General features: G+C 38.5%; 1 protein-coding gene across 9 annotated transcripts in view; it reads right to left on the reverse strand.

The window, feature by feature from the left end:
- LOC131147850 (uncharacterized) overlaps positions 1-25,159 on the reverse strand; it is a 57,200-nt gene that overhangs the window by 10,409 nt on the left and 21,632 nt on the right. For 7 of the 9 annotated variants that reach the window (XR_009134952.1, XR_009134950.1, XR_009134951.1 and 4 more), the window contains exons 3-6: positions 19,511-19,606; positions 19,341-19,424; positions 10,777-11,011; positions 10,516-10,676 (exon numbers count right to left, since the gene is read on the reverse strand). Coding sequence is in view for 4 of the 9 variants with exons in the window: in XM_058097467.1 (XP_057953450.1) it covers positions 10,516-10,676; positions 10,777-11,011; positions 19,341-19,424; positions 19,511-19,606 (576 nt within the window). In the remaining 5 variants the exon portion in view is untranslated. Of the gene's footprint in view, positions 1-10,490; positions 10,677-10,776; positions 11,012-19,340; positions 19,425-19,510; positions 19,607-25,159 lie in introns of all 9 variants that reach the window. The other 2 variants (XM_058097468.1, XM_058097469.1) reach the window with 2 other exon arrangements.

The following is a 25,159-nucleotide window of genomic DNA, read 5'->3' on the forward strand; positions in this document are numbered from 1 at the left end:
TTAAATAGAATCCCAATGATTTTGGAATAGTAACACATTAATTAGAAATCCTAATTGATTTGGAATTATAACATTAAATAGAAATCCCAATTGATTTGGGAATCCTAACACATTAATTAGAAATCCCAATTGATTTAGGAATCTTAACATTCCCACCTCCTTCAAATCAGCCTTGTCCTCAAGGCTGAGCAAAAATAAACTCTGGGAATCTCTCCTCCAAGGATTGATAAGTTTCCCAAGTTACATCTTCAGCTGGTAAGTGAGACTAGTGAACTAAAACTTATATGATGTCTCAACTTCTACTTTTGACCATTCAGCAATCTATTGCTTGTGGCTACACTAGAACTTCACCAGTAGGTGCAGTATCAAACAAGTGGCCTTGCATAGTAACTTGCTCCCCTGAGACGAGACATGAAAAACTAGATGTACCTTAGAACCTATTGGTAATTCAAGATGATAAATAACAAGACCTATACATTCCAAGACCATATAAGGCCCATAAAACCGAGAAGATAACTTCATTGAAAAAAAAATAATCACAGATATCTGTCTATAAGGCTATAGCCTGAGAAATACCCAATCACTAAGAATTCCCTTTCACTATGGTGCTTATCAACTTCTTGTTTTATATGAGCTTCAGCTGCAACAAGATTTTCATTGAGGAGCTGAAGCACTTTGCCACGATAATGTAACTCCTTATCAACTTGATCAATTCTGGATGATCCAGCTGAATACCTAAAAAGAACAAAAGGAGCTTGACCATAAAAAACCTTGAATGGAGTCAACTTGATGGAGGATTATAAGTGGTTTTGTACCACCATTCGGCCCATGGAAGCCATCATACCCAATCCTTCGATTTGTTGCTAGCAAAGCAACAAATATAAGTCTACAAGCAACTATTAATAACTTGAGTTTGACCATCTGATTGTGGATGATATGCAGTGCTCATATTTGTGTTTCTTACAAACGGATAAACTCCTTTTAAAAGTTGTAGGTAAAGACTTCGTCAAAATCACTGACAATAGATTGAGAGGAATTCCATGCAACTTGACAATGCTCTCAACAATAGTACAAGCAACACTTGCAGTAGTATAAGGGTGAGTTATAACACAAAAATGAGCATATTTTGTGAGGCGGTCCACAACAACAAAATAGTAGATTTACCATGAGAAGATGGTAGTCCCTTAATGAATCCATAGAGTTATCAGTCCAAGCTTCTTTTCAAATAAGAAGAGGTTGTAGAAGGCTTGGACTCACCACAATTCCCCTTTCTATTGTTAACAATCATCACATTCTACCACAAATTTTTTTATTTCACCCTCCATTCCCTTCCAGTAAAATTCCTACAAAATCCTCTTGTAGGTTCTAAGAAAACTATAGTGACCTGCAACCGGTGATGCGTGTAGTTCTTACAGTATGGTTTTCTTGTGGGCTAAATTAGGCACTAATAAAATCCTCCCCTTATACAGTAAGTTAAAAGAGTCCAAAAAGTAAGGTGGGACTAAAGTTGGCCATTCTTCTAGCTTTTGGATAATACCTCCAGTCTTTGGATTTTGCCACCATTCTTTGTTCATAGTACATGCACGAACAAAAATAGCTAAAAGTTCAACTTGTTCAGGAAGTCATGAAAGTGCATCTGCTACCACATTCTCAGCCCATTTCTTGTAAATAATATCATAGTCATAGCCCAACAATTTTAGTGAACCACTTCTGCTGTTCCATAGAAGAGATTCATTGCTCCAAAAAATACTTTAGGCTCTTGTGATCAATTCGGGTTTGGAAATACCATCTAATTAAATACGGTGTCCACCTTATAACTATATGCACAATGACTAGCATGTATTTGTCATAAACAAACAAGCTGATGTGGGATGGAGAAAGGGTGTTATTGGTAAAAGCAATAGGGTGTCTGCATTACATTAAAATTGCACCAATGTCAACTCTTGATGTATCAAACTTGATGTTGAACTCTTTGTTGAAATCTAGCAAGGCAATAACTGAAGTGGTGGACATTGCGTGCTTAAGCTTGACAAAGGCTTGGTCACCTTCCTCACTCTGTTTGAATGCATCCTTTTTCAGTCAAGAGGTCAATGGAGCGGTCAATGGAGAGCTAATCTTTCCTTAATCCTTGACAAACTTGCGGTAGTAACCAGCCAACCCAAAAAATCCTCACAATATTTTGATTATTTGTGGAATAGGCTGGTCTGTCATCGCTTGTATTTTAGAAGAGTCAACTGAAACACCTTCTTGGGAAACAATATGCCCAAGGTATTCACATGCGGTCGAGTAAAGCTGCATTTAGATTTCTTGATAAACAAATGATGCTCAAGAATAGTGGTGAGTATAGTTCGCAAATGACATAAATGATCTTCAAGAGATGAGCTATATATCAGGATATCATCAAAAAATATGACAACAAACTGAAGTAGGTAAGGTCGGAAAATGTCATTCATGAGACTTCAGAAGGTAGAAGGCACATTATTTAACCCAAAAGGCATAATAAAGAACTAGTAATGATCATCGTGAGTTCCAAATGCAGTCTTCTGAACGTCATCCCCATGTACTAGAATCTGGCGAGAGCCTGATCTCAAGTCGAGTCTAATGAACTATTGGGCACCTCCCAACTCATCTAACAATTCATCCACAATAGGGATAGGATATTTATCCTTCACCGTGTTCTTGTTCAATGCTTAATAATCAACACAGATTCGCCAAAAGCCATCCTTCTTCTTCACCAATAAGACGGGAGAAGAATATGAACCAAAACTTTGTTGAATTATGTAGGCATCTAACATTTCTTTTACTATCTTTTATATTTTTGCTTTCTGAAAATAAGAGTATCAATAAGAACAGACATTAATATAAGGAATGCAGTGATCATTTGTTCGCTGAGGCGGAAATTCCTGTGGCTCCACAAATAGGTCAAAAAATTCTGAAATAAGAGATTCTAGCACTTCATACTAGCCAGATTGATGTCGTAACTCATCTAATGGTCAAAGTTGTACCAAGTAGCTATGTCGCTCCTTTTTAATAAGCTTCTCCAAACGATGGTTGAAAATTGTAGTGACATTACCACAACATTTGCCTTTAAGAGTCGCTCTATGGCCATTCATGGCAAACTTCATAAATAGTTTAGAAAAATTCCAAGCTATATCACCTAAAGTGCTTTTCCATTCAAGACCTAAAACCACTTCATGGTCTTCTAGTGGCAGCAAAAAGAAATCAACATACAACCCATAATTCTTAAAAGTAAGTTTAACCTCTGGACACTTGCTCTGACATGTCAAGGTCCTTCCATCTACAACCTTCAAATCAAACTTTTCACACTGCTCCACAAGATAGACTTGTCGTTTAGCAATTTTCATTTCCTATGAAATTATTAGTGCTACGTGTCACGGACCCCCAAGTTAAACTCAATTAAGGGGCTTCGCAGCACTCATTGAGGCACTCCCTCGATAGAGTCAGCCAACAACTACACGCTCGAACCTGCAATCATGAGCACCAGAGAGGTTTCGAAAGCCATTCATAATCATGAAATATTAGTTCCCACAATAATGAATCATGAAGGCAAGAGACATTCATACTCAATGATAAGTGGAACTATTTGTTTTATCCAATCAATAAGACAACCATAAAAGTCATCATCCAAGTAATTCGACATCTAGTATAAAAATCCCTGCCAAATATAGGTGACGCCATCTCTCCTCCCCATTTAACCCAGATCACACTGTCAACCGCTAACACTCCCCCACTCACTCTATCGACGGCCTCGTCGATGTGCTGTAAGAAGTCTTCCCATTATTGTTGTTGGCGACCTTCGTCATTGACTACTTGTCTACAAGGCTATACTCTACATATTTAGTCTCTACTATATACAACTCATCCACTATGTGAGGTAACTATGACTACTGACTGGTAAAGAGTTGAAAAGGGATACGACTCATCCACTGTGTGAGGGAACTACGACTACTGACTTGTAAAGAGCTGAAAAGGGATACGACTCATCCACTGTGTGAGGTAACTACAACTACTGACTGGTAAAGAGCTAAAAAGGTACTCTAGTTGGTTGTCTTTTGGATATTGAAATAAATTGAATCTCTCATCATACCATCGTTCAAGTCATCAAAGGCTTTCAGGTCCTTCTCGAGATTAACTGGCCAGAGCGTGTAGCATTCACCTTGCCTACCCTTTAGCACTTGCCGTGGCACCTTGCCTACTATCCTGGGTGCTTGGCATGAACCATTACCCTCTCTCTACCATGTTGACTTACCAGAGCGTGCAGCGTTCACCCTACCTACCCTTTAGCACTTGGCATGACATCCTGCCTACTTTCCTAGGTGCTTGGCATGAACCATTACCCTCTCTCTGTAGTCCTACTAGAAGTCCTCTACCCACTTACCCATCAAATTGTCATGGAGTCTTTTACATTCTCTGCACGCACAAAAATAAGCAATGATCTTAATTAACTCCCATAGGGAGGCCTCAAGTTCTATTGGCTCTACCCTTTGGGATTATGGATGGCATCACGCCCTCAATGTGTTTTAGCCTATTCAAGGCTTCCAACAACTCAATACTCTCTGGCAGACCTCAAGCTCTATTGGTTTGTTTCTTGTAGGGTGGCCTCAAGGTCTATTGGCTCTCCCCCTTAGGATAAGGGATGGCATCATGCCCTCAATATGTTTCAGCCTATTCTCAAGGCTTCCAACTACTTAGTACTCCTCTCGAATACCTCAAGCTCTATTGATCTTTTTCCCCCATAAGATGGAAAAGATGGCATCATGCCCTCAATGCATTTCAGCCTATTCTTAAGGCTTTCAACTACTCCATAACAGGGATTTGTATACATGTCGTGAATTACTCCAATTCCACAATTCTATTTTCAAAATTAGATACACTATAGAGGTTTTACCCTTAGTGTTTTCTCTCTGGCGGCCTCAACTCAATAGGCACGCCTTTCTCTTTTGTCATCCTTGCCTCACATACTTCAACATTGTTCTATTTTTACAAAATTTTAAATTCTCATTTTACAACTCAAGGTATTCACGCACACTATGCTCTGATACCAACTTTCATGGACCCCCAAGTTAAATTCAATTAAGGGTCGGTGCGGCACTCATTAAGGCACTCCCTCAATAGAGTCAACCAACAACTACACGCTCAAACCTGCAGTCATGAGCACCAGAGAGGTTTCAAAAGCCATTCATAATCATGAAATATTAGTTCCCACTAGGGGTGAGCAAACGGTCGGTTCGGTTAAATTCGAGTAATTAACCGAATTAACCGAAAAATTCAGTTAATAATACCATTAACCGAACCGAACGAATTGACGAAGGATACCGAACCGACCCCGACCGAATTGCCCATTCGGGTAATTCGGTTAACCGATTTTAACCGAAATCATTTAAAATTAATTGCTAGAAATATAATACAATTATAAATTTTTTTTAAAACCAAATCCAACTTAATTAAATACCTTATTTATTAATATTATTAATGAAAATAATATTTTACCATAGAACAAAGAATCCAAATAGGTTAATTAAACTCCTTAATGCACTTGCATAAGCAAAATTTATATTCATAAATTATATTTAAAATCTAATTAATTAGTAATTCGGTTAATCGGTTAACTGAAATTTTTTTTACCCTTAACCGAACCGAAACCGATTAACCGAAATTTTGTAGAATTATAACCAAACCGACCGAACCGGGATTTTTACCCGAACCGAACCGGCCAATTTCGGCCGATTAATTTGGTTTTCACCAAATTATGCTCACCCCTAGTTCCCACAATAATGAATCATGAAGGCAAGCGACATTCATACTCAATGATAAGTGGAACTATTTGTTTTATTCAATCAATAAGACAACCATACAAGTCATCATCCAAGTAATTCGACATCCAGTATAAAAATCCCTGGCAATATAGGTGACGCCATCTCTCCTCCCCATTTAACCCATATCACATTGTCAACCCTTAACACTACGCATATCATTTAAAAAGTAACAAGTTGGCATTTTAGGAAGCCATTAACTTTCATGGTTTAGGGATTAGCATACCCAGTTCATGCATGAACTGAGCAAGTGATAGATTCATCATTATCATCAAATACCACACCCTCCTTATTTGAATTAGTGCAATCATTTTCAACCTCTTCTAGCACCTTCATTGGTTCAATCATCAAGAGTCATCCCTTGCTGCAACTGTGCCCTTTATGCCACTACTCATCACAATGCCAACACAAACCATTTGTCATTTGCTCTCTAAGTTCCTTCTGAGTTAATCATTTGGCAAAAGGATTGCGAGGAGCAAGTGCTGTGATAGTGTTGCTGACATTCTACTTGCTAACGGTCTTGATGGAGTGGCATTGTTCTTCTCCCAAATTCTTTTCTTCTAACCGTGAAAAGGAAATTGCAACGGTCATAGTCTATGGCCGACACACTTTGACCTCACACCAAACATTAGGTAGGAGATCTTCAATAAAAGTATTGACAAGTTGGATTATGTTTCAATCTTTAAACCTGTTTGATAGTTACTCAAATCGTGTCTAGTACTCCAAGACAATGCTAGTTTGGCATATTTTGGCAAGCTCTCCATCAATATTCTCATATCTAGTGGACCCAAATCAAGCAAGTAATCCAGAAACAAATTCTGCCCATGAAGGCATTCCATAACGAGCTTCCAACTAGTCATATCGCCATCCAAAGTAATAGCAGCAATCTCAACTTTAGATGTTTCTAGAGTACAGTGAAAGCAAAACTATTTTTCAAAACTAGAAACCAAAGCAGTAGGGTCATCACTATCCCACTGAGGAAATTCCACCTTCATATGAGAAGAACCATGATCACGCTTTCCTTAGTAACCTCCTTCGCGCACGTACGGATGTTCCTTATGATTAACTGACGTAGAGGCATCATCTTTTCTCTCTTTAAAGGAAGATGTGATGAGTAGTAAGAGAGAGATGCTTGGATCTCTTCAAATTAAGGCTTAAATATATTGCCAACTTCAACCCTTAGCCTAGCTTCCATTTGGGACTCTACTAATATTTCTAAGGTCATTGCTTATGAGTGAAGATCAAGAATTTCAAGATCTTGCTTTTGTCAGTGGGTTAGCGGCATCCACAAGAATGCCAGCTCTAGTACCAAATGAAAATACCTTAGGGTTTTACCAATGAGAAATTAAGAAAATCGAAAGGATGGAAAATAGAAAGAGAAAATATGGTTGATCACTTTGAGGGGATCTACCTCCAAATTAGCCAAAGGCTATGAATTATGTTATTGCTTGAACAAAAACGGCCATGTGGATTTACATATATATAGAGTAGGGAACCCAATTTCAATTAGGAATGTAAAATATCCTAATCCAAGTCCTTAGTGAACTCTATCCAAATTCATTTGGGAATCCTAACACATTAAATAAAAATCCCGACATTAAATAGAATCCCAATTAATCTAGAATCAGAACATTAAATAGAAATCCCAATTGATTTGGGAACCCTAACACATTAATCAGAAATCCCAATTGATTTAGGAATCCTAACATCAGTCTTAGCAAGAAACTTGGAAAACATCTTGTGGCTACTAGATGCTGCCCATCAAACTAACCCAGTGAAAATCTTTGATGTTAACAGCCCCCACCTTCTTCTAGATCAAAGCAACAAAGATAAGAGTTCATGTTGTCCACAAATCTGCATGTACAATGGAACTCATCAAAGATAACACCAGCTTTAAGAACATCCAGCCGTTTGGAAAAAAGCCACAGTGAAGCCATCAAAGCCTTGGGCTTTATCACCAATAACAAGTTTCAAGGCACAAAGAATTTCTTCCTTACTTAAAAGATGTTCCAACCACCAACTGCCAAGGTGCAGATTCTGCTGAAATTTATCCCCTCATTATGTGGTCTCCAAGCAGAAGGCTTCCAGTAAAGGGTTTCATAGAATTTGCAACATTCTTTGATGTCCTCACTTTCATCTAAAGCTTTTCCATTAATTACAATTTTGTTCAAGGTATTGTACCTCCTATAAGCATTGGGTGTGCAATGGAAGAATTTAATTTTGTGGCCCCCCACTTTAAGCCATAAGGCTAAGACTTTTGTCTCCTTTTTCCACATTTATGATCTCCAATAATTCTTTTCACAATAAGATTTTTCTTGCTTTTATCTTCGTCATTGAGGCCTTGCAAGATGTAATGCATAGAGTCAAAGCAGGGCAGGTAAAATAGAAAAGTGCTTCGAGTGTGCTTTGTGCTTGTAGAATACCCTTAAAATTAAAAGGGAAGTTCTATAGGACAGCTATAAGACCAACTATGTTATATGCGTCAGAATGTTGGGCAACTAAGAAACAACATATCCAAAAAGTAAAAGTTGCTGAGATGAGAACACTAAGGTGGGTAAGTGGTATAACATTAGAAGATAAACTATAGAAAGAACTTATTCGCAAAATGTTAAATGTAGCTCCTATAAAAGATAAGATAAGAAAAGGATGAATCAGATAGTTTGGGCATCTGCAACATAAACCAAAGAGTGTTACATTGAATGTTGAGCTAGTTATTGTGAGGCACAGTAGAAGGGGTAAGGGTAGACCTAAGAAAACTTGGAATGAGATAGTAAGGATTTAATAGCCCTAAACTTGCCGGAGGAAATTGCCCATGATTGTATAAATTGGCAGAAAAGGATTCATGTTGTTGATCTCACCTAGTGGAACTTAATGTTTGGTTTGTTGTTGGTGTTGTATTGAGGCCTTGCTTCACCATCAAGATCCTAAATTTTCCCTCAAAGGGGCTTCTTTCTTTGCATGGATATCTCCAAAGGTGTTCTTATTCCATCATTTGAGTTTTCTTTTACTCTATTTTAACTTGGAAGTAAGCACAAATCCTACAAAGCCTTCAAAGTCGAGAGTTGACCACTCCTTGACAAGTTTCTTGAAACCTTCTTGTTTGAACCACATGGTTTCAAAGCAAAAAATGAGATGGTCCCCACTTTATTGCCTCAGAGTCCAGAAAAATAAAAAGTTGTCAAATGTGGGCCTAGGAGAAGCCATGGGTCACCTTGGGAAAGTTTTCCTCACAGACAATCAAAATAAGGAGGATCCCATTTTGTTCTAACTTCATAGGGCTCAATCAAAACTTAGTGTCTGGCTGATCCTTAACCTTACCTGTACAAATCAGTAAAAAGCCAGCATAAACTCTCATCCAACTTGCCGATGAGGGAGGACACGCTCCAGTTGTGTGCTCAACTAGTTCAACTGCATCTTCCTTCCATATAACCAGGAGCCCTCCAGCAATGCCATCAGCCCTAAGTTTCTAACATAAATCCAGCTGCTACTGCTTTATTCCCAAATACCAGTGATGGGATTCTTGTCAAGAGTATCCAACTTAGATTCCTGAAAGCAGATCACGCCCCCTTTCCATTCTATTCAAAAAGGCACTTCACAACAAATCTTTTAGCTTTATCATTGAGGGCCCTAACGTTCCAAGAAATAAGCCTTAGGGACATAGGTCCAGCAAATAACACTTGCTGCAGCCAGCCTCCTCAACAATACAATGTTCTTTTGCGAATCCTTGGAAGTGTATTTTGTAGATCTGTTCTCTCTTCATCCCCTTATACCAAATATTTGTTGTGGGTAATGGTTCTCACACTTGGTTTGGGAAGATACTTGGTTGGGTGATTTAATAGAGGAAAACACTCTTGGTCGGGTGAATTCGTGGAAAAGGATTTACGTAGCCGACCCCACCTAGTGGCCCTCAAGGCTTCTTCTTCTTGTTGTTGTTGCACTTGGTTGGGTGATTCTGCACTATTCATTTCTTTTTCTCATTTGTGTCATCTCTCCTTGGTGCATAATGCTGTCATTTCTTCTTTTTTGACTTCGAGTGGGCAAAGTATCTCTTGGGATTTCCATTTTCGTAGGTCTTTTGATGATAGGGTAGCAGAAGAGTCCTTTTTTTTGTTGTTATTAGAGGCCTGTCATCCTTCCAGTTGGGGGACATTCGATCCTGGGTTTTAGATTCTTCAGGGGTTTATTATTGTAAATCATTCTTAGAGCATTTGATTTGTTCTGACATGTCCTTTGCACTTCATTGTACTATTTGTGAAGCTAGAGCCCCCTCTAAGATCAAGTCTTTAATTGTAGGAAACAACCACAGTCCTAAAGAGACTAAATCAGTATTCAACATGTGTCAAACATTGATATGCACCCAATATGTGTCCAACACTTTGCTTTGGTCTTTTGCAGCTGGTTGTTTTAAAGGGGTAAAGGGATGTGCTTCTCAGATCGGCAGCAAGATTGGCAGGCCTTGTTATTTTGATTGTAGTTTTATATTTTTTGTACTCCTTTGCATTTTATGAGGTTTTCTTCTTCTCCATTTTGTACATTCTTTTTTCTTCCATGAAATATCTTTTTTCTTTTATGGAAAATCACATTAATCAATATTGCACTCCAATTTGTTACTTCATATTATAAAATAAATAACAATACCAAAAGTGGCTTCCATACCTTTCCACTAAGAAATATTTCTAACCTGAATCCCAACTTCAGCCTTCTCAGCACTCTGTAATTGCCTCCCAACAGCATGTAAGATAATACCATCTTCAGCAAACACATACTCGACAGAGTCAATGCATCCATCAACAAGATTGCGAACAAAAGCCAAAGCTTGTTCTTGGACCGAGGGCTCAGGGTCTACAGTGCCAATGCAACAAGAAACACTTCAAGTTCAAAAGCACATACTAAAAACGAATTTTATTTCAAGCATGATATTTACATGAACATTGAGGTTTACCACATATAAGGCTTGCCAATGAGGATACTTTAAGCTCCAAAAAAATCCCTTCTTTACACCGTTTGCCAGCAAGGAATACCAAGTTCCTCAAAGCCCATATAGCACTTGACCTTATAGTAAAATCCATTGATTCTGATAAAAGAGCAAGCTGTTTAACACCTCCACATTGTACAAAAGTTGACTTGTGCGGCGTAAAATCAACCACTATGTTGCTAATGGCACCAAGAGCTGCAACCTAGAACATAAAGGATTGAGGGAAGATTTGTTACAATCTGCAAACTTTGACAAAATTTGGGAGCTTTTATAGGATGATATCCATTCAAGTGTGTTTGCTAAACCGATAATTGGGAAATTATTTTCAATGCATTAATTGTAGTCTCATTATTCTCATCAATGCATATAATTTTTTTATTACTGTTTGGTGAAAAACAGGAACTGAATCAAGCATAATTGGCAGGCCTTCAAGCACTTCTAGCTTTAATGAGAAAAGTCCAATATTTCATGTGAAAAAGGATCTCTCTTTATTTTTCATTCTCCTCATTTGTCTTTGGGATGAAATCACCATTTATTGCAGTAGATTGACCTGGATGCATAACACTTACCTGAAATCAGTATGGATCCAACTCTAATCTACAGTGATATGTCAAGAACAACAAGTGAGAAAAAATAGGGAGGATCCAACTCCCCTTCTGATCTTCAAAGTTTCAACAATGAAAAATCCTGAGGGTTTGATAAAGATTTGTTTAATGGGTTTAAATTTTTATTAAAAGAAATATATTCCATAGAAACAGCACCACACAGCATCAATTACACACAATTTGCATTTTCTATACCTCATGTATTTTGCATTGCCATGTGATTGCTGATTCAGAACAATAAACATAATATAATTGGCGGAAGATTTAAATTAGATAATTAAGAAGGTACAGAAATTTCAAAATTATGCATGCACTGCTGACACAGGATGATCTGCCAACAAGTTCTTTAAATGTCAAAAAAATCCACATGTCCATTCAATTGTTAAAATTAGAAAAATGTTACAGATGAGGCATTGTACTGTTTAACAAGTTCCATGAAACGGTGGATTCGCTTAGGTTTTTCTTCAGAGTATTGATTTTGGGTCAGTGTGTGTCGATGCCAGATTCTGTCCGAGGGTGCCGACAAAGAGAGATTGGCAGCCCCCAAACAAGAAAGAAAGGGAGTTTTAGGGAAGGGGGTTAAAGCATTTGAAAACAGAGTCGCCACCTTTTTTAAAAAAAAAAAAAAAAAACATAGGGAAAATATTTATTTAAAAAAAAAAACCTGCCAAAGGTCTGCAAAAAACCAGATTTATAGTTTGGGAGTACACTTGTGCATAGGGAAGGTGATCAACCAATCATCTCAGTGATTATCAACCTCTCAGTGATTATCAACCTCTCAGCACCCCTAACGACGCCCGTTCACAAAACGGTTACTGCTATTATGTATGTGCTGCCTTCAAATAGAAAGAAAAAGAAAATAAGAGAGAAAATACCCCTTTTGGCCATTCATTGATAAAATTGATGTCCAAGCACTCCAACATGGCTTCAAGAAGCCCAGAGTATTGCTTGAAAAAGAGGGTTAGCCTCAGAACCCTAAGTTTTTTATGAAATATGATTATGAATGTGATGGTGATTGATGAAAAGAAAATTTTGATTTGTAAAATGTCAGACTTGCTTTATCAGACTGAAAATCAAAGTTTTAAGAAAAAGAGACCGAGCTTGTATTACTGGTATTTGTAAAAAGGGGTTTGAAAGTGCAATATGGGTAGATGCAAGAGTTTTGAAAAATCTGGGGCTCCATCATCGGCCTTATTAAAAATCACGAAATACTACAAGAACACAAATTTTTTTTATTTTTTATTTTAAATAGATAGACTGTGGGAATCATGTGGTAAAACTTTTATTTTTTATATTTTTTAACATTTTTCTAATTTTCTTTTTACTTTCAACATTTTTCAAAACTTTTTTGAAATTTTAAATAAAATGAAATACGCACACATAAACACATTAAAACACACGCACATACACAAACGCACATATACTCATTCATACTAACATTCGTGAATATATACACACATACACATTATTGTATATATACTACATATATTATACTTAGATCACACATACATATAAAATAATATATGTATATGCATATGTATATATATATATATATATATATATATATATTAATCATGCTACACACTCGCAAATAAAAACATATACATTAATACCTATAAATATGCACATATATCTATATATATATATATATATATATATGTTGTGATATGGATGGGATAAATGCGAAGCACAGCAGAATAAATACAACAAATAAATGAAAAACACAACCAGAAAATGATAAACAACAAGAACAACAACAAGACTAATATGGTTTAGCAAAGCCTACATACACAGAAGCAATGGCACAAGAATTTCACTAAGGAAATCTCAAAGTACACAATACACTTCTCAAATGATCACACACACTCAATACATGCCAAGAATGACATATATAACAATCTCTCGGAGGTTTCCCTCCGATTGCCCAACCACCCCAACATTCAAATTCAAAATTCAAAAAACTGCTCGCAGCCCAGGCACACTCGTCGACGAGTACAGGGATTCGTCGACGATTCAGAGAAGGACACTCGTCGACAAGAACAAGGCATTCGTCGACAAGCCCATTTTCTGCTCTCGGTATCTCCACAACTCTGAAATTTTTCTACTCTCGGGATCTACTCGTCGACGAGCACAAGGCACTCGTCGACGAGTCCCTACTGTGTTGCCCCTTTATGTTTTTCTTTCTTCTTTATTTATGAAATCCAAAGTATAAGAGTCACACCACAAACAACAATCTCCACCTTGGCGATTATACGCCCCTTAGGAGAACCCTGAAAAACATGTCTAACTGCTCCACCTTGAACTCGAAACGCTTGGTTGGGTTTGTCTCCCTTTTATCAATTGTAGACATAGAGTAAGTCCAAGCAACACTTGAACTTCTCAGAAGTAACTGATTTTGTTAGAATATCCGCTGCATTTTCGGACGTGTGAACTTTCTCCAACACAAGCTCACCCGAAGCAATCAATTCCCGAACCCTGTGGAACCTCACATCAATGTGCTTGGTTCTAGCATGGTATATCTGATTCTTCGTCAAGTAAATGGCACTCTAACTATCACAATGCAGCACCACTTCATCTTGCTGTAATCCCAGCTCTCTGACTAAACCAGTAAGTCATAATCCTTCCTTTGCAACTTCGGCAACTGCCATATATTTCGCCTCAGTCGTGGATAATGCTACCAAAGACTGTACCATAGATCTCTAACACACCGGTCCTCCTACAAGGGTAAACACATATCTCGTTATAGACCTTCTGTCATCCATATCTCCAACATAATCAGCATCTACAAACCCCATAACTGAAGCACAACCCTATTGTTTGCCAAACATGATGTCCTATCCCGATGTACCTCATACGTATCTAAGTATCCATTCGACGGCTTCCCAATGCTGTCTTCCTGGATTAAAGAGAAACTTACTTAGCACACTCACCACATGAGCCAAATCTAGCCTCGTACACACCATGGCATACATTAAACTCCCCACAACACTAGCGTAGGGGACCTTTGACATGTCCCGGATTTCCTCATCCGTACTTGGGCAACCTGCAGTAGACAATTTAAAATGATTCGCTAAAGGTGTAGATACCAGTCTTGCATCAGCCATGCTAAACCTCTCCAACACCTTCTGTACATAACCGCCCTGAGATAGCCATAATCTCCCTGCAGTTCTGTCACAGCGAATCTCCATCCCAAGTATTTTCTTGGCCGAGCCAAGATCCTTCATGTCAAATTCCTTATACAACAGGTCCTTTAACTGATTCATCTCAGTTAAATCTTTTGCAGCTATCAAAATATCATCTACGTACAATAACAAGAAAATAATAGAACCATTCTCAAGCTTGTTCACATATACGCAGCAATCATACTCACACCTCTTGTAGCCAATCTTGATCATGTAAGAATCAAACCGTTTATACCATTGCCTTGGAGATTGTTTCATCCCATAAAGAGATTTCTTCAACCTGCAAACTAAATTTCCTTTTCCCGATTCAATGAATCCCTCTGATTGTACCATGTAGATTTGTTCCTCCAAGTCACCGTGAAGAAACGTCGTCTTCACGTCCATTTGTTCCAAATGAAGATCATAATGGGCTACCAACCCCAACACAATTCTGATAGAAGTATGTCGGACCACTGGAGAAAAGATCTCATCATAATTTATTCCCTTCTTCTGTGAGTATCCTTTTGCTACCAACCGTGCCTTGAATTTCTCTCTTTTCTTTTCTGAAATTGCTTTCTTCTTCCTGTATACCCATTTGCAACCTATCAGTCTCTTCCCATCTGGAAGCTCCACCAAATCCCAAGTTTGGTTCTTATGTAATGATTTCATCTCCTTAATCATCGCAACCATCCACCGATCTTTCTCCTAGCCGTGCACTGCCTCTTGAAATGTAGTTGGATCGTTGCAACTAGTAAGGAAAGCATATACTAACTCTTCAAATCCATACCTTGGTGGAGGTCTGATAGTACGTCTAGATCTCCGTATAGGAATATCGTCGACTTGCTGGTTTCCTCTGCAACTATAGGACCATGATCATTACCGTTGCCCTGAGCTTCCAACTCCACCTGCACAACATGTTCATCACTGCCCCAGCTTTCTGGCTCCTGTTTCTGTTCATCACACTCTTGAATACGCTTCACCATAGCCTTCTCATCAAAGACTACATCCCTACTGATCACCACTTTGTTTGCCACTAGGTCCCATAGCTTGTACCCCTTGACACCCTTTGGATATCACAAAAAGATGCAACGACGAGATTTTGGGTCAACCTTAGACCTCTCCTCACTAGATACATGAACATAGGCTGGACACCCAAATACCTTCAATCTGGAGTAGTCTACTGTATTTCCCGTTCAAACCTCTTCTGTCACTCTACCCTCTAGTGACGCCCTTGGTGATCGGTTTATCAAAAAACAAGTCATACTCACTACCTCAACCCAGAAGTTCTTTGGTAGCCCTACATTAAGCCTGAGACACCAAGCCCTTTCAGAAAGAGTCTAGTTCATCCATTCTGTCACACCATTTTGCTGAGGTGTCCGGCGAACTATAAAATGTCTCTTGATACCCTACTCCACACAAAACTCCATAAACCGAGAATCAACGTACTCGATCCCATTATCCGACTTTAAGTATTTGTTTCTCCTTGCTGTTAAGTTTTCCACTTCAACCTTCCAAATCTTAAAATTGGCAAACGTATCTAATTTGTGACGCATGAAGTAAGCTCAGACCTTCTGTGAGTAATCATCAATGAAACTCACATAATACACGTCTGCCCTTTGATGCAACTCTAACCGGACCCCAAACATCTAAATGCGCATAATCAAGAATACCTTTTGTCTTGTGTATAGTTGATCTGAACCTTGTCCTATTCTGTTTTCCAAGAACACAAATCCTGCATAATTCCAACTGACATGACTTCAAGCCCTTCAACAATTTCCTCTTGTGTAGTTCTTTCATGCTGTGTTCCCCCATATGCCCAAGGTGCATATGCCACAAGACGGTCTCATCTAATTCAACATCTATGGCTATAGCTCCACCTACAACAGTAGTTCCCTGCAATATGTAGATATTTCCATCCAGTTTCTGCCCTTTCATTACAGTCAGATTACCTTTCCATACTGTCAGAACTCCACCTTTGAACTTGTAATTAAAGTCATTACAATTCAAAGTTCCGAGTGATATCAAACTCTTCCTCAACTCTGGTATATGTCTTACATTACACAACGTTCTTACATCACCATCAAACATTTTTATCTTTACATTTCTTATATAAATAATTTTGCAAGAAGCATCATTACCCATAAGAACTGATCTAGAATTCACTAACTTGTAAGTGCTTAACCACTCTTGTTCGGAGTCATGTGATAAGAACATGCCAAGTCAAGTATCCAAAAGTCCGTTAGATTATTCAACCCCGCCGAAACTGATAGAACATCACCATCACTACACGCGGAACCTCCTTTTTGAACAACATTCACAGATTTTGAAGTACCCTCATGTTTCTTAGAATTTCCCTTCTTCCAATCCGGACACTCCGGTCTCACATGCCCCTTTTTAACGCATTTATAACACCGGATTTCTTTCTTCTTCTTGGATTGATTTCGGGATTTCTAACTTGATCCATGTTTGAATTTTCCTTTGCCTCGCTTGTTATTACCCTTTACCTCAAGTCCTTCTCCTTCATCACATATTTTCAATCTTTGATGAAAATTTAGCAAAGCACTTGTTACCTCTTCAAGATCAAGAATTTCTTTTCCCCACGTACAAGTAGTCACAAGATTTTCATAGGTATGAGTCGAGGGCAAAGAGTTTAACAACATCAAAGCTTTGTCATCCTCATCAAACTTAACATCAACTCTCATCAAATCACTAATAATTTGATTGAAAGCATTAATATGTTGATCTAAGTTTGATCCTTCAACCATCTTAAGTCAATACAAACATTGCTTAAGAAAAAGTTTATTATTGAGAGATTTGGACATGTACCAGCTCTCTAACTTTCGCCATATAGCCGCTGGAGAATCCTCCTCCATCACCCAATAGAGTACTTCGTCGGCCAAACACAAGCGTATTGTTGAAGCAGCCTTTGCTTGCAAATCACTCCATTTTGCCTCATCCATTCCATCTAGTTGAACATCAAGTAATGCATTTCTCATTCCTTGTTGTACAAGAATGTCTTTCACTCTCCTCTGCCATAAATCAAAGATCCCGATTCCATCAAATTTGACGATGTCAAATCTTGCAGAAGATGATCTCGATGTCATAACAACAATCACTTTGATACCAATTTGTTGTGATATGGATGGGATAAATACGAAGTACAGCGGAATAAATACAACAAATAAATGAAAAACAAAACCAGAAAAGGATAAACAACATGAACAACAACAAGATCTCCATGGTTCGGCAAAGCCTACATCCACGAAAGCAATGGCACAAGAATTTCACTAAGGAAATCTCAAAGTAGACAATACACTTCCCAAATGATCACACACACTCAATACATGCCCAAAATGACATATATAACAGTCACTCAGAGGTTTCCCTCCGATTACCCAACCACCCCAATGTTCAAATTCAAAATTCAAAAAACTGCTCGTAGCCCAGGCGCACTCGTCGACGATTCAGAGAATGACACTCGTCGATGAGAATGGGGCATTCGTCAACGAGCCCATTTTATGCTCTCAGTATCTCGTCGACGAGCATAGGGCACTCATCGACGAGTCCCTGCTGTGTTGCCCCTTTATGTTTTTCTTCCTTCTTGGTTTATGAAATCCAAAGTATAAGAGTCAAACCACAAACAACAATATACCCGCATATACGGGAGCTTTGTGCACCGGGCTGCCCTTTTATACACACACACACACACACACACATATATATATATATATAGATATATATGTAATAATACATACTACACATATATATATTTATACACACAAAATATATGTGTGTGTGTGTGTGTGTGTGTATATATATATATATATTTACACAAACATATATATACACTCACACACAAATATATTAATATCTACTACATAAATACACACATTGACACACACACACACATTGACACACACATATATACATGTATATAATAATATTACTACACATATATTATGTATATGTACACACATATACTATATACTACACACACACACATATATATATATAATTACACACAGATATGTACATATATAGTCATATACATGCATGCGCACACTCACATTCATGTACACATTAACACTTACATGCATACATAGTTACATACAGACATGTCACACACACTCACATGCATGCATACACACATATCCCACATGCACTCCCATGCACACGTCTCACATACACTTATGCACACATTTACATGCATGCATGCATGCACACATATCTCACATGCACTCTCATGCACACATCTCACATACACTCATGCATACATTTACATGCATGCATACACACATATCTCACATGCACTCTCATGCACACATCTCACATGCACTCTCATGCACACATTTACATGCATGCATAGCATTAAGTACCCAAAACTTTGTCTTCATGGTTTAGACTACTTATTTCTTCCACCATACTAAATTTGTGGTAAATCCCACAGTTCATCACATGTTATATAGCATTAAGTACCCAAAAAAAAAATTCTGGAGAATAAAAGGATTTCTGGCACTCTCTTCAGCAGTTCTTTAACTGATCATAGCTGTCTGACCAAATTATAAACTCGGGCAAACATATACATGCTGAAAAAACAGCTACATTCAATTGCTTGAAGCTCTTCAATTCATAAATGCATGAAAATATCCATAGCAAACTTAATAATGTTAACATGCCATAAGGAAATATAGTAGCTTTCACTCCTCAAAATCTTTATTTTAAAGAGCTAACAAATCTAAATAGCCATAAAATGTGATTAGCATACCTGCACAGAAGTTGAAGGGTCATGTAAAAGCTGAACCAAGGGCATGACAATCGTTTCAGTCATAAAATGACCTGCACTTAAATTCTGAATGAAATTATGTTAGCAAAACTTCCTACAGGTTAAAATTGAGAACTTAAAAATCATAATATTTGTCACGCATGATTACTAACCTTAACTGACCGCGAGACACTTTTTAAGCAGATGCAAGCAGCAACACGTACTTCAGCACTATTGTGCGTAAGTGCATCAGTGACCAAGTTCAAGACCTATATTCATTACAATTTATTAATATTTGGCCATAAATCATTTGAACATTCATGCATGTAATTTGGCCAAATCACTATCAAGTGAATAGCAATGGCAGCAAGTGATTAAGTTCAGTAGTTGCACAAAATGGTTGACTGCAAAAATGTAGCAATATGGAGAAGACTATTGTTTAAAGGACCAACAGAACCAGATGCACCCCTTATTTCAAAGAGAGAAAGAGATGGGTTATTCACATTTCATTAGGTGATTAAAGGAGAGTTGGAAGCCAAGCAGTAGGAATTTTGGTCAATTAGTCATGAGTAGAAGTTCCAGAACATTACCAATCTAGCTACAGTTAATAGCAGTGAACATAATTGAGCGGCCATTTCAATTAAGAAAAAGAAATTCACCTTTAGTAGAGGGTTAGAATGTGAATTCTAGAAATTGGGACCCCCCAAGTGCGAGCATGGCATGCTAGTGATTAAATGAGATTTTTGGGGGTTATTTGGAGGGCCAAGACAATAGCATTAAATGTGGATATTTGGCTTTATTGATGGCAAAGCACAAAACAAGTAGGAGAAGAAAAAGTCCCAAAAAAAGCAAGAGTTAGTGGGGAGCCAACAACAAATGCTATTTCTTTTTCAGTCAATGTACAACCCAAACCTCTTGATCAATTTTGATGGTATTTTTTGACTTTTATCAGCCATCTCAAACCTCAAAGGAAAGTTGGGCTCCCCTTTGCCTATAAATGGGACTCTGTTGAGCCCATTTGGACACCAAGGATTCAAGAAGAGTGAAGGTACTAAGAGTTAGAGAGAGAGAGAGAGCTTTGACAATAAAAAAAAAACACTGAAGAAGGTTCAAGAACAGCAATGAAAAGGACGTGATCAACTAATTCCTCCTGCTCCAGGCATAAAAAACATATATTGACAAGAGAGAAACCTTTTTTTGTGAAGATTGTGTACAGTAAGGATATTTCCAAGAGTAAAAGCAACCTTAGTAGGGGCTTCCATTTTCCAAATAAGTTTCCGAGGGAAGTTTGTGCTACTCTCAGCCAGGGAGCTAGGATGTTTGTAAAAAGAGCTAACCATGAAGTTCCATCCTTGCTCAAAACCCATTTGGGATCATCAAAATCAGCTTGACACTGAATCTTACAGAGACTGCAGAAAAATCTGTCAGAGTAACAAGCACCAAATTGAAACCATTCCTGTTCATATGTATATCCCAAACAATTCCCTGACGGATGAACTCCACATGTTGGCTAATGAGGGCAATTTTGTCACAAGCTAGTCCAAATATGGAAGGGAAAGAGGAGCTGAGCTGGGATTTGCTACACCAGATATCATGCCAGAAGAACACACCCTCTCCAATCCCCACATAGAAGTAGATGAGTGAGAAGAATTTCTCCCATCCTTTTCTGGTATATCTCCAAACACCTTTACCGTAAGCTTCCTTTGGATCTTTTGAGGTCCAACCTTTATGATGAAGACCATACTTGACAGCATGTTCCTACCATCAAAAATTAAATTAGAGGAGGTGGCCCAAACTCATGACCCAAGGCTCCCATTGTCCTACCTTTTGACTAATATGATTTAGGAATAATGGCTTTCTCACACCTAAGAAAGTTTGGAAAGGATCCAAAATCATTTTTTGTCCAAAAATCCACCCCCCCCCCCCCCCCTTCTCTCAAAAAAACAGAAGAGAAGAGAAAAGCTACTTTTAAAATGAAGAATTTTTCTAAAACCTAAAACTTTCCATTTAACCAAAATTATTTAAATTATTTTTCTTGCGTGGGCCCAAGGGCAAGGTTCCACAATGCTCATACTCCATCTGCAGCTACACCCCATAAAGCATCCCCGATTATCCACCTGCCATATCAATAGTTTGAGTTGAACACATCCAAGGTTTTAACTTCCTACCATTCAATAATGATACTCCTGACACTTGTGACACATCTTTATATAAGCTCATATTTTCATCCATCACAACTGTTGGCCAAGATGTCACAACAATCAGCCTACAATGCAGAGGATGTGGGTATGGGTCAAGTCACAGTTGCAATGTGGCACAAAGACTTGCTATAGGAATTCAAGTAGCACTCTCAATATCTGCTATGGCTTTTGGTGCAGCGGCAAGTCGTATCAATCCAAATGGTGAGAGAGCCATGGTTATAACTTCAATTATCAACGCCAATGGGCAGCTGCACATGGGAGATTGTTGGCTAAGATGTGGCAGCAACCAGCCCATGCGACAGAGACCCTGCTCAAATCAGAGTCGAAACATGGTGCTTCAGTTGTTGTACCGTAAGAGATTTGAGTAGCACTCCTACTTTCAGCTATGGTTTTTTGGTGCAACAGCAGGCGCTTGGTTCTACATCAATCATAATGTTAACTATTCAATAGTAGGCTAGCCACTCTTTTCTAATCTCATGATTGTCTCAAAAAGAATTTCTTTAATTTGTTCACATGGATATCATCCCCATTAAAAATTACATAGAAACATCCCATCAATATCAACATCCTCATAAAGAATTGAGCAAAGGGCATCAGAAAACTTCAAATATCTCTCTCCAGGCGAATGGGATTGATATTGATGACAAGATGCGGATAACAAGGGGGAAGAGGATAACAAATCAATCAAAATTATCAAAAGACTAAGGGAGATGGGTGCAGAAGTATGCATGAAAATTATCCGCATAAGTTGCCAAAAAGAAGAATCTTCAACAAAAGAAGCCATCTTTCTCCCTACATGTACTTTCAAATAAAAAGTGATGCTTTTATGGACTACTTGAGCAGGAAAGAGAGAGACCTCTTGGGAAAAAATTTCTCAAAGAATTTTTGTGGCTCCCTACAGATATGTCATTGCTGGGATGAAGTGATGAAGCCCTGAAATAACCATTTGGAAATGCTCCAAAGATGAAAGGAACATTTCAGTTGAGGTGGAGACTGCAAGGCAGGATCTGCAGGAAATGGGGTTAGCAGTGGTGGATAGCTATCATAGCTTTACAGGTGATGGAATTATTCCTCACAAGAGCAATAGGCAAAGATGGGAAGGAAGATAGAACTAGGGGTCAGAGTATACAATATGAACAGATTGTTGCTTCTACTCATGTTTGGAGGAAAGAAATGCTAAGAAAATGCTTCAAAGGTGATGGCGGATTGAAAGGGCTGACATATTAATTAATTGGTGGCATCTGATGGCTGGCACTCAAGAGTCTCAGAGGAATCAGACCAAATGAGATACGGATTCATCTTTGGGGTTTCCTATTCCTCAGAGGGAGAAAAAATTATTCAGAGTACTCAGTGATTTATTTGGGGGCTTTGCAGATCTACCAGATACCAACTGGAGCTTCGATGTGTTCACATGAAGATTAAGCTTGACAGGAGACCGATCCTGATGGAAGTGAAGGTGAGATGGTGGGGGTACAATATCCCAGCATGGCTGGGGTCGGCGACTATGTCACAAGCCAAATTAAAATTTTGAATATGAATTCCAGAGAGTTATGCCAAGGTAGAGATGATTATGGAGAAAAAGTATGGCCGAACGGAGGTAAAAAAGTATAAATTTCAAAAGATTGGGCTGATGTGCAACAAGAAACTTTCTCCAAGGAACAAGCATGACCGGACAGTGATATTGGGGTGCAGGTTATTATGCACAAACTGGAAGATGGGGACTCAGTCTGCTTATCATTATGGCTACCTTTTAAGAAATATGAGAGAACAGAGAGGAAAGGGCAGTCACTTTGCACACCTCTGCCCGCCCATTCCCTTCAGATAGAGCAATAATGATTGGTCATGCTCGAAGCTGGGGATTGGTCCTTATTAAGATCCAGATCAAAGGGAGAAGGACGCATCTCAATGGCAAATAAGACACTCCTTCAGAGAAAAGCTCAGATTAGGGAGTAATAGCTGTGGCCAGATGCAGCTAATCCCAGAAGGATTCCTGAAGGTGTTGAAAGGAGAAATAACAGAGATAGGTGATGAGTGTGTTTGTGATGGCAGCCCACTGAAATTTATTGTACTAGAGAGAGACATGTGACAAAGGAGGCCTTCAGACTCTTTGCTAGCATCGAAAAGAAGAGGAAGAGGGAAATAAAAAAGGCAGAAGGAGACAAGGGGAATGAGACAAGAAGTCTACAGACCTCCAGTAATTATGACAGGAGGGCTTATGAAAGGGTGAACAGTGTGAGAGAGGTAAGTGATTTTTCAGACTCATTAGAAGATTAATCTCAAAACAGCAACATGGACTGTAAGGGATTAAATGATAGAAGGAAAAAGGCTGTTTTAAGAACTTTCTAGAGGCTGTGGCAACCTGATCTGGTGTGCCTGCAGGAAACTAAGATGGACAAGTGTGATAGGAAGGATGCCAGAATATGGGGGCATCAAACATTTAGATGGGAGCAGGAAAAAGACAATCAGTATAGCAGGGGGAAGTTGGTGATACAGAACAGAGATAGCCTGGAAAAGATCAGGGAGATTATGGGAGATCCGACTGTTGTGTTTAATATAAAACAGATCAACTCGGAGCGGACATTCAGTAGAGTGTGGAAGGGGGGAGGGTGCTGAAGAGTGGCATTGGGTTTGGTAGGACTGAAGGAGGTTATTAATAGATGGGCTAAAGAATAGTAGAACAGGGAAGCTGAATTTTTGACAAGAATTACATCTAAAGGAAATAATGGAGGTCTGTGCACCCACACAGGATGCATGGGAAGATCAATCCTCCTGCCATGAGACAGCATGGAAGGAACAATTGCAAGGGCCAATCAGGGTAAAGATTTGGGAAAAGTAGGTATGCAGGTTGGGTAAATGTAATTAGACGGGCAATTTGACATGGTGGTTGGTGCAACACATTCACATTAAAAATTCAATAAATACTCATGGATTTTTTTTCTCAAGAATTACTTTTGAAGTAATTACCTTCTAAATCTCAAGTGCATCATAGATCATCCCCTTCTGTATGCAGCAAGAAACTTACCGTCCGGATCTGATTTAATGCAAGCTTTAAAATCCATGAACATTGTTGAGAAAAATGACAGCCTTGAAGGAACAATTTCCAGGGATTTTAAGCTAGCATTAAATCACAACAACACAGTATCTGGCTGTATACAGAAAGGGATGATATCAGGTAGACTTGAGATTTAAAAGCGCAATGATTTTTTTCTTTAATAGATCAGCAAAAAAAGAATTCAAGAAAAGGGCTCCAAGAGGGTGCCACACATTTACAAGCAGGAGAGAAGAGAAAAAATAAAAAGAGAACAATCAACAGTGTGGCTGTATATCCAAGAGGTTCGAAATTGAAATGAGTTTCCAACATGTACAGCCCAGTAAACCAGGAAAAAAGCCTAGAGGGCCATGTATCCTTGAGGATCGTGGGAGAAGTAGAAGTTCCTTCATGAGCCCTAGCATTTCTTTCTCTGCATCAAAAGATGGTGAGAGGGATCAAGGACAAGGCTTTTTTCCCATTCTCTATTCACAGAAATACCCTTCCAAACCCATATTCCCTTTTCCACAGATTCAGCTGTTAATGCAATCTCTTTGAAATAGCATGGCTAGATTCCACACAGTGGAGCAAAA

This window comes from Malania oleifera, chromosome 2 (assembly GCF_029873635.1).
Source record: "Malania oleifera isolate guangnan ecotype guangnan chromosome 2, ASM2987363v1, whole genome shotgun sequence".
Taxonomy (NCBI): Eukaryota; Viridiplantae; Streptophyta; class Magnoliopsida; order Santalales; family Ximeniaceae; genus Malania; species Malania oleifera.